Genomic DNA, 14,500 nt, shown 5'->3' on the forward strand with positions numbered 1-14,500 from the left:
TATTTAATCATCTGAGTGTCTAATGAAATATTCATACCTTCTCGTTTTGGATTTTTCCTTTTACGTCCCATTGTACATTAAAATTGTACTAATATCCAAATACTAATACGTATTACTATATATCCAACAGTTCTTGAAATAATGTTTTCAGCATTGAATGAGTATCCAAAAGTTCATGAAATAATATTTTCACATAAATCCACACAGAGGTCTTAAATGCGTCTTACTCTGACGAGAGCATTGAATGAACTGAAAAAGGCCTGTACAAAAGTATTATTAATTCTCTATTGGGCAACTATGTCATTTGAGTTGGGTTTTTAATAGAGTTATTTGGTGTATTGGTACTGGCCTGCTTATAGGTGTCTTTTAATGGTAACTGTGCCCAAAAATGGTAGTGTATAGATTCATGTTTTGAATCTCCTTTTTCAACAGATGCAGTACTAAACCCTTATGGAGAAAACATTTGTCCCTCTCTTGTCTCTGATTCACTGCTTTACTTCAAGATCCGGTAAAACTTTTGGTCTCCAAGATTACAAAAAAAAGATCTCAGTAGTAGTTCACTTGTTTTCCTACAGTTATGCATTTTTATTGACCTCTTTATTGACTAATTTTTATTAACGTTGGGGGATGGTTAATTCATAAAATTCAAAAAAATGAGGTATTTTTAGATTACATTACTTTTAACTTATTTTAACAACAGATTATTGGATCTCAATGAAATTTGATATTTAGAAGGACATCGTGTCTCAGAGCTCTTAGTTTAAATCCTGACTAGATCTGGTGACATTGGGGGGAATTGGAGGGGCGATTCGGAAATCTTGGAAAACACTTGCAGTGGAGAGATTGGGATGAAACTTGGTGGGAAGAATAAGCACGAGTCCTAGATACGTAATTGAAATAACCGGCCCGTATTCACTCTCTTTGGGGGAGTTGAGGGGGGGTCTAGTGCTTTGGCAAGTTTGTTGCTTCTGGATTTGCTAGGACAATGAAAATTGGTAGGTATGTCAGGGACCAGCATAAATTGACGTGATAACAGTCGTTTCCTTGATTCGACCATTGGGGGGAAGGGGTTTGAGGGAGAGGAAATCGTAAAAATTGATGTATGCTTATTTTATGAATGGGTGATTGGATCTTAATGATACTTCATGCATAGAAAGATCTCATGCCTCAGATGCTCCATTTTCAATTCGGATCATATCTGGGTACATTGGGATGGAGGGGGAAGCGGAAATTTTGGAAACCATAAAGAGCAATCCATGGCCTGTAGTAGGGAAAAATGTGTTTTTAAGAAAAAATATCTAGTGAAAAGATTACCATTTCTAGTCAATTCAGGAATGGTAGGGTGCATAGGAATGGTAAAGAAAGGTACCTAGTAAAGAGAAAACCGTGGCCTATAGTAATCAAGAGTTTAAAGAGGTGTTTTAAAAAAACGTCTAGCTAAAAAATTGTCATTTTTTGCTAATGCAGTTATGGTAACTATTGTTTTGACTAATCTTAATCACAAAATTTTAAAGTAAAAACAAATTTAAAGGAATTTCGAAAAGAGCCAAAAACCCCCTCAAAAATGGCGTGGGGTTGAAAAGAAAAAGACACCATTGGAATTCCCATCCTTGAAAAGCCTACATAGGGGAATTACAGCCCCTTACCTTGAACAAGGAAAATCACTTTTTTTTGCATGGAGATCACTGACGTCTCTCCTTTTTTTCTGAAAGGTAACTTAATCAAAGTAGCCATTTTGAATATTGGGAGAGGGCTCATTTCAAAGGAGATTTCTATATATACATAATGCCGTTTTGAGAAACAGAAGAGATTTTGCCACGGCAAAGTGGTGTTTTCTGCCACCAAATGTCAATTCCTAGAGAATAAAAATTATAGGATAGCCACTTTGATATACCTTGGTTTAAAACCCTATACTGGAGCTCTGAGCCCCCCATCAAAACCATAGCAATGTTTTGTTTTCTGCCTTGCAACATCAATGAGAGCCAAAACATCAGACCACAAGATTTATAAGGTAACCAGCCAATTTTTCATGGCCTAAAACCCAAAACAGAAGGGTTTGGACATTTTACAATCCAGTGGCATTTTTTTTTGTCACAATGAGCCCTACTAGCTGAGTGGTTGGCATGCTAGACTTGAAAATCTGTGTCCATAAGGCAGGGGTTTGATTCCTCATGTTGCTAATTATTTGGCTTGTAATGGTAGCCAGTGGTGCAAATCTGTAAGGTCAGCTAGAAACGACCCAACTCCAAATGGGTACTTGGAGAAATCTAGGAAAAACACAGGAAGTATTGGATGATTTGCCTCCGTCCACACATTTCACTCCTGGCCAAAGGCAGAGAATCAGTAGATTGGTATCTGCACTGTACAGGCTATTCGTTAGTATGTGAAAAAGTTTTTTTTTTATGTTCTATGTTACAAAACCTCAATTTTTGCCCAAAGAGGATCAAAATGCCAGGGAATATGAATTCTAAAAGAGCCAATAGATTTTGTCATAATTGTTGGCATTATATATTTTGTTAGGTTTGATTTTTTTTTCTACAAATGCTTGTAGGCTTCCATAAGATTCCAGAGGGTTTAAAGGCTCAATTAAATGCTGTTGCATTTTATAAATTTGTCTTCATTATTACGTTGTAAAGTGCCATTCTGACATGGCACTTTTTGGGGCCATTCCAGAGTAAAAAGGCTGAGTACTATAACAAGGAGACTATTGTAATCTCCATTGTCGGACATCCTTAACTGAAGATTTGCAATCCCTCCTCTTGTGTGCTGCCTACCCCTCCCATTTAATTTTGCGAAAAGTCAGATAGAGATCCAAGTTGATGCTTCCAAATCAGGACTTGGTGCTGTCCTACTTCAAGAAAATAAAATTGTTTCATTCGCATCGAAATCGATGAAATGAAACAGAGTAGAGATACTTGCAAGTCGAAAAGGAGCTGTATGCCACTGTTTTTGGATGTCACCATTTTCATCAGTATCTCTATGACCGTCACTTCTAAGTTATCAGCGACCACAAATCCCTGGAAACAATCCTCAATCGCCAAATCAATAAGTAATTGCCAGGACTTCAAATAATGCTGTTACATCTGCAACCCTACGATTTAAGTATAAAATATCGACCAGGAACTGAAAACCTGATCCCAAATACCCTCTCCCAGATCCACTTAGAAACCAAGGAAACTTTGTTTCACACAAAAGTTGAATACTATGTACATTTGGTTTTGAAACTGCTACCAATCAGTCAAGAAAAGCTATCCGAGTTGAGACAAGAAACGATCGAAGATCCATTGCCGAGGATTCTGCGGAAAATGGTAGAAGAAGGCTGGGCCAAAAAAGTTCCGTCACCCGTAGCTAAATTCTGGTCAGTAAAAAGTAACCTCAGCGTTGTTGATGACATCATCATGAAAGATTACTATCTTGTTATCCCATTAAGCTTGCACGTCATTAAATTGAAAAGCATCCATGGTTCACACTTTGGTATCGAGAAGACGAAAAGCAGAGCCTAACAAAATATACCTACAGTAAATACTTTTTTCTTTTCTTAGTGTGTAATGTTAGTCCACTTACCAAAATACAAAAAAAACTAAACATTAGTTTTACAAAATTCTGAAAAGGTTGTTTGCCTACCTGTTATTGTGGTTCCCGGTCATTGTCCAATACAGAGATCGATTGAATATACTGGTTACTGATAAACGTCTTCTTTTAAAGAATTTTCTTTCTCTTCTTCTTAAAAAAAGCACCTGGGCTCCTTTCGGCTCCCAACTGCACTTTTTCACTCATTTTCCACATTTTCACTACCATAAGGCAATTAAAAAAATACACTATACAACTATAGCTAAATGCATAATACAGTTTTTGATTGACTTGTGGAAAGTGGATGTACTGAAGCGGCCTGTCCCCAGCAGTTTAAGGCCTACAGGCCGGTTGGTACCAATACGGATCTAGCTGCTTGCTCAAGCTCTCTTCTGTACGAACTCTCAAAGCAAATCTCTCAATCTAAATTTATTAACACATCGATTGCCTCTCTTTAAAACTTCTTTTCAATGGAAGCTGATAAAGGAAGATCCAGAATCAGGTTGATATCTAATGAAAGTTAAAAATTTTGACATATGGCATGCGGTTTATAAATTCCAGGAGTACTTGCAATGCATTCAAAGAGAAGGTATTGCAAAGTTTCTTTAGTCAAGTTGCTAAGGCTACAATTTGGGTCCCTATGCTGCTTCCATGTGTATTCTTCTAGTCTCAGTATGAATGCTAAGCTTTCTTTGATCTATAGAGGTTTTTATTCAAAGCTTCGATATAATGTGGCGATTTGACATGTATAAAAACCGCCAAATTTTGGAATACTAATTGCTCATTTTATGACTAAAAAGTTCAGGGTATCGGCTATTGTAGTACTGGAATAATTGGAATACTGGTAAGATCAATACAATATAATAGGGTGTATAGGAGTGCTGTTATTGATGTTAAAAGTAAAGAACACAATCTAGTAGTGTCTAGGGTTAATTTAAAGCTGAAATTTCAGAAGGGTAACTACCTCCCGGGAAATTAAAATGTTGGTAGACTACAGGATCAAAATTTGAGAACTCTCCAGGAGCAGTTGAATATTTTGAGAGTTTAAAATTTGACAATTTGGAAGATGGTTGAAATAATCTTCGAAAAACAATATTTGAAATTGCTGATGATTTGAAATCTTAGGGATGAAAGTTAGGTCTGCAGCAAGGAAGATTTGTGAAAAAGCTTTATGTTTAATGAGAAGAGGAGGGGTTTCTGAGTGATGGATCATATGAAAACAAAAGGAATGTAAAGAAAGTGGAGAAAGCATTTTAATATGAACTAAGGAGATATGAACTGGAGGCCATGGATAAAATTGCCGAGGACCTGGAAGATGCAGCTAGACCGCATAATAGTAAGATATTGTACTGGCATGTTAATAAATTGAGGGGGAGTAGTCAATCTGGACTTACCCCAGTTAAAGATTGGAACAAGGCCATAATTAGTGATAAGAAAAAAGTTAAAGAGAAATGGACAGAACATTTTGAGAATGTGCTAAACCAAGATAAAGTTGCTGGAAAAGATATAGAGGAAAATAAAAAAGTTTGTGATACCTTCGATATGAAAGAAGGTTTGTTTTTTGAAGAAGAATTAGTGACAGTACTAAAAGGATTAAAAAATAATAAGGCTCGAGGTGCTGATGGTGTGGTAAATGAGTTTCTTAAATATGGGGGCTCTGAGGTTAGAAATAGGTTACTGAAGATTATGAACATGATTTTTGAAAAAGGGAAAGTATCTAATGATTTTAGGAAAACTATAATTAAACCACTGTATAAGAAAGGTGATAAAAAGGTGTGGTAATTATTGAGAAATAAGTCTGGTCGCTGTAGGTAGCATATTACTTAGTAAAAGGATACTTTTTAGACTGAGAGAAGCTGTAAAAAAGGTCTTATCCTTATATGGTATACCAGGCAAATACATTAAAGTGATTAGTGCTATATATGAGAATATATATGAGAATAACCGCTGCTGTGGTTAAGGTAGGAAATGAGGTTGGCAGCTGGTTTTGTATTAAATCAGGACTTAGCAGGGCTGTGTTCTATCCCCCATTATATGGATCATTTTGGTAGACTTTTTCTTACAGATCACAAGAAAAAGAAAGGGACACCATGGAATCAAATGGGGAGGAAAAACTCTCCTGGACTTAGATTATGTTCATGATTTAAGCATCCTAGACGAAGATGTGGGCAAAAAGAATAAACTTTTAGAGATTTTGCGAGTTCAGAGTGCTAGAATAGGTTTGAAAATTAATGTTAAGAAGGCTAGGAATAAATGAAGAAGAAAAGGTGACGTTGGGTAGCGAAAAGATTCATCAGGTGGGCAGCTTGACTTACCTTGGTAGTATTATTAGTAAAGACGGTAGGAGCAGTGAAGATGTTAAAGAATAGGAAGATAAGTCTGCAAACCCAAATTAGAATATTGGAAGGTACAGTGATGACACAGGTCAAATATGGCTCTTAAGCATGGGTGCTGCGAAAAGTGGATGAAGATTTGGTAGATGTTTTCCAGAGAAATTGCCTACGCAATGTTCTGGGCACCCGGCTGACTGACCGTATTTCAAACAGTAGACTATACGAGAATGTGGTTCAACCCTGCTTTCTAGGGCTATAATGAAAGAAAAATTCAGAAGACTAAGGTACGCCGTGCGGATAAACGATGACAGATTGCCGAAGATTTTTCTTTTTGGCCAACCTTCTAGGGCTTAACGGAAAGCAGTTCGTCCTCGTCTGGGGTGGGAGGATGTCGTAACGAAAGATTTAAAGGAAATGATTCTTCCTGAGAGGGTTTAAAAGGGACGGTGTGAATAGGTTGGGATGGAGGAGTGTGCGTAGCTCTGTTGGCCTCAGGTGGCTTGGTGCTGTGGTGACTTATTAGTAGTATTGCAAGGTTCAAGACAAATACACAGAATACATACTGTGTACCCTAAGTAAATACGTTTTATTATCTTGGTGTGCAATATTAAAAAATGCTATCTGAAAGGGTGTTTGTCAACCTGTTAATGTGACTTCGAGTCATCAGGCAATACAGGGATCAATTGAACTGCCGAGTAACTCATAATTTTTTCATTTGAAGACAGGAGTAAAAGCCGCCCAATAACTATTGCGATATTTACCACAACTACTTCAGTATGTAGAGGTAAAATTTACATAATAGAGAAAGTAAACTTCGGTATATCCAGGAGTCCTAACTACTGAGGTTTTTTATCATGAGGTTGTGCTGTATATTCATGTACCAGATATTGTATGATTCTGAAATTATAAAAATAAAGCTTTTAAAACACCACGTTTTACAAATGGACTAAAAACGGGAAAATGGTGCACATTTTGTAGTTTCTATTTGTAGTATGGGTGATAATTCTACTTGACTTTTAATTTAGCTCATAGTTCCTTTACCGGTGTTCCAAATTCAATGTTTTTTCTTTTTTTCATTAATTATTCTATTTGCTTTTATCTATCTATCTGAGCAGGAAATTCCTAAACTGAACCCACAGAAGTAATTGATTTTGATATTTTGTTTAATGTTTCAAAACAATTTGATTCTCTATTTTGTTTTGAGTAATAATTCCTTTTGCTTTTATTTTAGCTGAAAATTCATTAACTGGAGCTGCAAATCTGATGGCTTTTAATAACCTAGAGCATGCGTACAACAAATTCAGTGGTAAAAAAGTAAAAGATGCATTGTCATCATTTCTTCCCACTTTACCAGGAGCAATAGACATGCCAGGAGATAAAGACAATAGGTAAATCTACTCGCTTTTATATATTAGAAGATACGGGTTGTAATCCAACAGAAAAGGAATAGGAAATAACATTAAAATAGCTGTTCAATTTTAGAAGCAGAAGAATCTGAAAGTGAAGAGGGAAAAGGGAAGGAGAGAAAGCAAAAGGTAATATCTGAGAAAAGGGAGTGTCTCACATGATTGCCCAGTATAAAGAAAAATGACTTTTTGATTAGAAAGAAAAAAATTTAATAATTGAATTTGTATTTTTCTTTATAATTTTATTAGTAAAATGTTCACATATTGTGTTTGCTGTTTGTATAAATTTACAAAGTTGACAGTTCTACAAGTTCACAAGGTGTATAAACAATGGGAAAACTTCTGTATTCAGCACTGTACATCCATTTAGAGCTGTATCGCTGGTATTTATGTGGACTCTATCGATTCCTTACCCTATACCTTAGGTCCTCCTGTGCTTCTGGTGGCGCCCAGGCGTCCAAGAGAAGCCACCAGTCCTCCCTCATGTGCGCCGCACCAAGAAAATATCCCCACGCCGGTTGAAGGGAAGTATTTATGTTTTGCAGGTCCGTCTGATAGGTGCATTAGAGATTTTTTGTGCCCAATGGATGTTTAGTATTCTCCGGCGCCTTTTTGTGTGGTATTCAGATGCCAGGTTTCAGCAGCATATAACTGGACGAGGATGAAGTTGCTATAGAATAGAAGAAGTTTGAGTTGGAGGGAGAAAATTCTGCGACCTCTATACTGGTTTCAGTCTATTGAATGTACTAATATATAATTTTCAATTGATCCCGTATTTATCACTGTGCTCCCAAGGTATTTAAATTCTAGAACCTGCTCAATGTCCTGGTTATCGCATCTCAGATGTAGAAGTGAATCCGTTACTTCCATATAAAAATACTTTAATTTCATCATCATTGATTCTTAGTCCCATAAGTCGGCCTCTGTCACGTACAGCTTCAAATAATACTTGTAGTCTTTGTTTACAGGGCTCAATGAGCGTGATATAATCGGCAAAGTCTAAATCATTAATTTGGTGTTCCACGTTTAATTGTATGCTTTTGGTGCCGGTGTTACAGAGCAGATGGTCAATGGCTAGGGCAAGCAGGAAAGGTGACAAAATACATTCTTGTTTAATACCAGAAAGGGCACGAAAATATCTTGTCCTTCCTTCTGTTGTTTTAACACAACATTCAGTCTTCGTATAAAGCTATTATGAGGGCTACTAACTTCTCAGGGATCCCATAAAGGATTAGTAGTATAGATTCTTGCAATGCAGCGAGTCAAAGGCCTTTTCAAAGCCATGTACAATTTTTTTGTCACTCTTGGCTATCATCTATTAACACCCTTAGGGTGAGGATCAATTCGGTACATGAACGTCCTGGTCTAAAGCCATGTTATTCTTCTCTCAAGTACTTGTTGGGTGGACTCTGTATTCTATGGAGGATTATTAGTACATGAAGTTTGCCAGGTATGGATATGAGACTAATGTTTCTCGAATTCCTAGGTAGTGTCTTATCGCCTTTTTTGACGAGTTTTATGAGTATGCTTGGCCTCCAATCTGTTGGTACTTTTTGTGTCATCCAATTTTTTGGGAACAAGGACAGCCATATAGATATGCATGAACTGGTTGATGCCTTTATCAAATCCGACGTGATACGATCTTCGCCTGGTGCCTTGCCGTTTTTAAATTCTTTTCGGCTGTTAGTAATTTATTAAGAGTCGGGGTTTTGTATTGATTTCAAGCTTGAGGACGGCTATAGAGGGTACGTCTAGAAGCTCACCAGGTGGTGGTCTATTCAAAAGTATTTCAAAAGGGTTGGCCATGTTTCATCCATAGCCGATCGCTCGGTGATAGAGTCTCCTCTCTTTGGTGCATCTTCAGCGTGTATTACTTTTTTCTCAATGTAGTTTCTCTCATCTGCCCGTACATTTTTCTTGATTTCTTTATCAATCCTCCTATAATCGCTTTGCTTGTGTGTTTGTGCACTCGGTACATGGGCATCCAGGAGTTGGCTTTTTATCTTTTTCGTTTCAGCGATCAGGTCTCACGTCTTTAGGGAGAGCCATTCATCATTCAGTTTTGGACGGTACCCAATTGTTGATTCCGCCACTTCTAGATAGCATGTCTTCATATTCTACCATACTGTCTCACAATCTCTATCTTCGGGCAGAAGAAGTGTTTCAAACATATTGAATAGTTTAATACTGAACAGCGTATTCATTTCTTTGTCCTTTAGCTTTGCTGATTCGAAAAGTGGTTTTGCAGGTAGTAAGCACCTTCCCGTATGCTTCTTTAGTTGAAAGAGAAGTGTGGCTATCATTAAATTGTGATCACATCCTACATCTGATCCTCTATGAGCTCTGACATCTTGCAGGCTTGATCGCCATTTCCTATTAATGAGACAGTGATCAATTTGGTTTCTTATTCGACCATCATGTTATTTATATATCAGGTTTCTTGTTCGACCGTCCAGGAGTATTTATTTATGTCTAGATGAGGAAAAAGACTTCCCCCTATCCCCCGATCATGTAAAAGGGCAAGATCAATCAGTAATTTCCCATTTTCGTTTCGTTCTCCACTACCATGCTTTCTGAGGACCTCCAGACAGAAAGTGCAATCATTTCCAATTTTGGCGTTTAGATCTCCCAACAGGCAGAGCACATCATGTCTTGGTATGTGTTTGTAAATACCTACTTATTCATTGTAGAAACTCTGCTTATCCTCTGTTGATGTGTGGAGGCGTAACGTGGAGTCGTCATGTCATTCGTGGAGGCATAACGTGCTACTACAGACAGTTTCGCGTAGTAACCGGGGAATCTAGCCGTTATTATTCGTGATGATATTGGGGTCCAACATATCATAGCTTTGACAGGAACATGTGTCAGCAGAAGGGAAACTCCTTGATCTCTTGTATCGTTGCCGCTGTATATAATACTATGATCTTTGTCTATTCGTTTTTGGCCCATACCTGTCCATCGTACTTCATAAAGAGCTAGGATATTATTTTTATATTGAATCATCTGCTTTATGACTTGTTCCGTCTTTGGGAGCTGTGACATGGTACTTACGTTCCAGAAACCGAGTTTAAGCTTTTTCTTAGCAGTCAAAAATCTTTTCCTTGGGCAGGCATTAGTCGTCGTTATTAAAGGGATTGATCCAAGGCTATTCGTTGATGTTTTGTTTGCAATTTGGTTTTTCTCCACAGCACGTTCGTGCGGTAGAGACCAAATTTTGTTGCTATGTATTATTAACCTTTCCCTTGTTCTATTGTTCATGGCGAAATTGAACAAAAAACCCTTCTCATTTAGTATTTTAGCATTTGTCATGCTTGTGAATCTTTGTCGAGTGGAATTTGTATTAGAGCATGTAGAGTGGAATATTGCTGTAGCATGAGCATCTAGAGTGGACAATCTCACGGGAGAACAGACAAATTCGTGGCATCTAGGATTTTTATATATTCTGATTGGATAAGTCAAGGTGATTTTTGTCTGACTTCAATATAGAGACGTTCACAACTGCAATAATAAATCATAAAGACTAAATCGATATAAATCCTTAGTTTCTGCAACAAACAAGTTGTTTGTTAGTATCCGTTGTTGGCAGTTCAAATTTGTTTAGAATTTGGGCAAACCGCGGGTATTGGCGAATAACTCACTTTATTGTTTCTTAGGTATTTGATTTTAATTCTTTTAATTTTCGGTCTTTTATTGAATTGTGTTTAATTTTTTGTCGCTTTTCATTGGTTTTGTTGTACTTTCCGGGCCTTTTTTTGTTTTGTTCTTTCCTTGATCATGTTATTTTATCCTCGTTGAAGATGAGAGGTAGTTGTTCTCTCGAAATATTCGCTTTCTGTGTTTTTTTCAGTATTTTCATTTGGCCTTTAAAAACCCCATTTTTGATCTTTTTCTTTCTTTATGTTTTGATGAGACAGTTTTGGTTCGTGGTCCACGAACGTAATAAAATGTCCGCATGAAATTTTGTAAGTACGAAATTCACTGTAAGTTTCAAAAACTAGTAAAATCATTATTCAGATAAAACTTTTCGTCAAAGATCCTTTTCTCTAAATATCCTAAAAAGTAAAATCTCATTGTTTTTTTTTGTCTGGTAACCGAAAAAAAAATCAAAAGTTGAAAAATGAAAGCACCAGTTATTTGGCATACAAATTTGTCTTTTTATAAAATGTATTGACATATATTGATATATAGACAATGAAAATATATTGCCACTAGCAGACCCTTTCATTATTAGTCTTCAAAATTTCCACCTCCTTGGATTACAGGGAAGAAAATCACTTCTTAATTTCTAATTTGCTTAGAGATAAAAGCATATTTGAAGTTTCTTTTATATATTTAGAGTTGCAAAAATGTTTTGCCAAATATTTTTTGTGGGATTGAGCCAAATTTGTTAGGAAATCTATATGTCAACGCTGCTCAAAGTCAAGGTAAAGTCAGGTAAAACTAGAATTTTTTTTTATGCCTTATTTGGCCAATTTAAATTCTTCCCGATTTTCTCAGAGCAGTAGAGGACATTTTTGGCAAAAAATTTAGAAATTTTTGCTAGTTGCACCATGAATAACCATGCAGGTGGATTACTTATGGTGGCTTTTAATTTTGACGCAATAGGTGTTGATTCTGCTTTCCACGCGAAGAAATTTGAAAGCAAACGGCAAGGGATAAGTAGGAAGAAACGAGAGTCGGAGAAAAGATTAAAACGGTGGGATGATAAACCACTCAGTGCAACTGTGTTACTAGGGGACATAGAAGATGACAAGCTGGCAGTCGAGGCAGTCAAGCTCATGACAAAATTTTTGAAGAAGATTGGAAGAGCAACAGCAGTATAAGTAAATCAACCCAAAGAAAGACGTCCTAAGGTCATCAGACAAGAGAGGACGGTTAATCAATCATCATCATCATCATCATTCTGCTTTCCAGACTAGAAGAAAAAACGAGTATATATCTTCCAATACTTTAAGTTTGAAAACTAGTTTGAAGTTCCTCTTCAATTTTTCGCGAAACTCTAGTAGTTACTATTCCCTAACCTACTCACCAAGCATGATAGACCTTAGGTTAGGTTAAAACAAAAATAGTCAGTAATTCGGGACCAAATACTTGCAAATTTTAAAGATTGTTAGGATTTTTTAGGAATGGAAGAAAGATGGAATCATGTCTAGATACGAGGTCTATTCCTCTACTTCTGATTAATGTTCCACGTTGTTCAGGAACAGCAAGCAAAACTATTTTTATTCTAAAGGGATTGGGAATAGTAGTTAAACCACTCACCGAAATGATTGTTCTGCTCTGAGCAGGAACGCTCACAGAATGATGTTGAGCTAACAAAGGTACTTTTCCTCCTCACTGCTTTTTAGATATTCCATTCTTTGAGCAGCCACGTCAGTCTTCATGTACCCATCGTTATGACTTACAGTGTATACTCCACTGTAATTTTTTGCACTCCTCATCTTCTTATATATAATTTTCTGTGATCAATAAAATATTTATGATTTTCAGCTCCCTTCGTCTTTTGATTGAAAAGCCACCTATTGGAGGAAAAGAGCTACATCCCTTGAACTCTCTTCAGCTCACAGGCTTTCGTCTGCATCCTGGAGTGGTAAGGAATTATTTAAATACTATTCTTAGTGAGTAGTGAGTGGGCTGAATATATTTCAAGGGATGGGGGGCAAGTGGTATACACTTTCTTCACGAACTAACTCCATGCTAAGTGATATCCTGTACCTCCTCTGAAAGTGTAACCAGTAAAAGAAAACGTTTTTGTGGAACCTTAATGAATTTTTAACTCATTTTCTAAAAGAGATGTCCTTTCTTTGGGGATCAATGATTTGTTGCTTAATGTAATTTTTGACTAAGATAACTTGTTTTTTCCACCAATATAATGAAAATTCATAACTGTAGCGCTTTAAATGGTAATTCCAAAAATTTCAAACTTTGCATCTACTTTGATTACCAAAAGGGTGATGGTTCTTCCACGCTTCGCTCAGGGCCGGATATAAAGCTTTGACGCTTCTTGGCCCAAGCGTTTTTGCTGCTCCGTTTTTGTGTGATTTCCGGGGAAATCATCCAACGTTAGGGGATAGTGGAAGCACTGAATAGACTGCAACTGATGAACAAAAAGTAATGAAAGAGAGAGGGGATACTGAACTCTCCACTGCCATTCTTGGGAGACATCTACCTTTTACCCCATTACCTTTTCAATCTAGCTTTGTGACTAACCTCTTCTTTTTGTTTTTACACATTCTACACATCCTCATTTTTTTAAGTTAATGAAAAATAATTTCCGAAAAAGAAGTTTTTCAAAGAAAATTAAAGGCTGTGTCAAACTTAAGATCAGCAGAAATAAAAATCTATTATGATTCAAACACAAAACGACCAAAAATTACTACTAAAGAATAAGTGAAACCCAAAACGAACAAAATTAAAGAAACAATCGTAACTAAATTTGGGGATAGTACAAGCACTGAATAGAACACAACTGATGAGCCAAAAATAATGAAAGAGAGAAGTGACACCGAACTCTCAACTGCCATTCTTGAGAGACATCTGGCAGTCTGACAGGCCACGGAATTCCTTTGATGTTTTAAAATCACTTTTCTGTGAATAGGCAGCTCGGTAGGGGAGTGCATCTGGCACTTAGACGAGAAATCACACCAGTCCGGTTTGTTAAGGAAAAATCACTCACTGATAATTAATTGCGCCTCTGGCATTGTTAGCCCCTAGGCCCAGGCCTATTGGGCCTATCGGATATTTATCCTGATTGTAAATATATAGTTGAAAATTTCATTAGTATATAGTTTTATCAAGTTCAGTTCTACCCATCAAAAGTTGAGAGCCTGAGAAAATTTGCCTTATTTTTGACAAAAAGGGGGAAAACACCCCCTATAAGTCATATAATAATAATGGAAATCACATTATCAGATTCCGCGTATCAGAGAACCCTACTGTAGAGGCTTCAAGCTCCTATCTGCACAAATGTAGAATTTTGTATTTTATGCTAGAAGAAAGATCACGGATGCGTGTTTATTTGTTTGTTTTTTTCCCAGGGTTAATCGTATCAACCCAGTGGTCCTAGAATTTCATGATAGGTCTCATTCGAACGGAAATTAAAAGTTCTAGTGCCTTTTCTAAATTACCAAAAAAATTGGAGGATAACTAGGCCACTCCCCACGCTCATGTTTTCCCCAAAGTCACCGGATC

General features: G+C 36.9%; 1 protein-coding gene across 1 annotated transcript in view; it reads left to right on the forward strand.

The window, feature by feature from the left end:
* LOC136038108 (mediator of RNA polymerase II transcription subunit 19-like) overlaps nt 1-14,500 on the forward strand; it is a 37,749-nt gene that overhangs the window by 10,210 nt on the left and 13,039 nt on the right. The window contains exons 2-3 of the mRNA XM_065721123.1: nt 7,135-7,291; nt 12,800-12,899. Of these exons, the coding sequence (XP_065577195.1) occupies nt 7,135-7,291; nt 12,800-12,899 (257 nt within the window). The remainder of the gene's footprint in view (nt 1-7,134; nt 7,292-12,799; nt 12,900-14,500) is intronic.

Source organism: Artemia franciscana, chromosome 17 (assembly GCF_032884065.1).
Source record: "Artemia franciscana chromosome 17, ASM3288406v1, whole genome shotgun sequence".
NCBI classification, from domain to species: Eukaryota; Metazoa; Arthropoda; class Branchiopoda; order Anostraca; family Artemiidae; genus Artemia; species Artemia franciscana.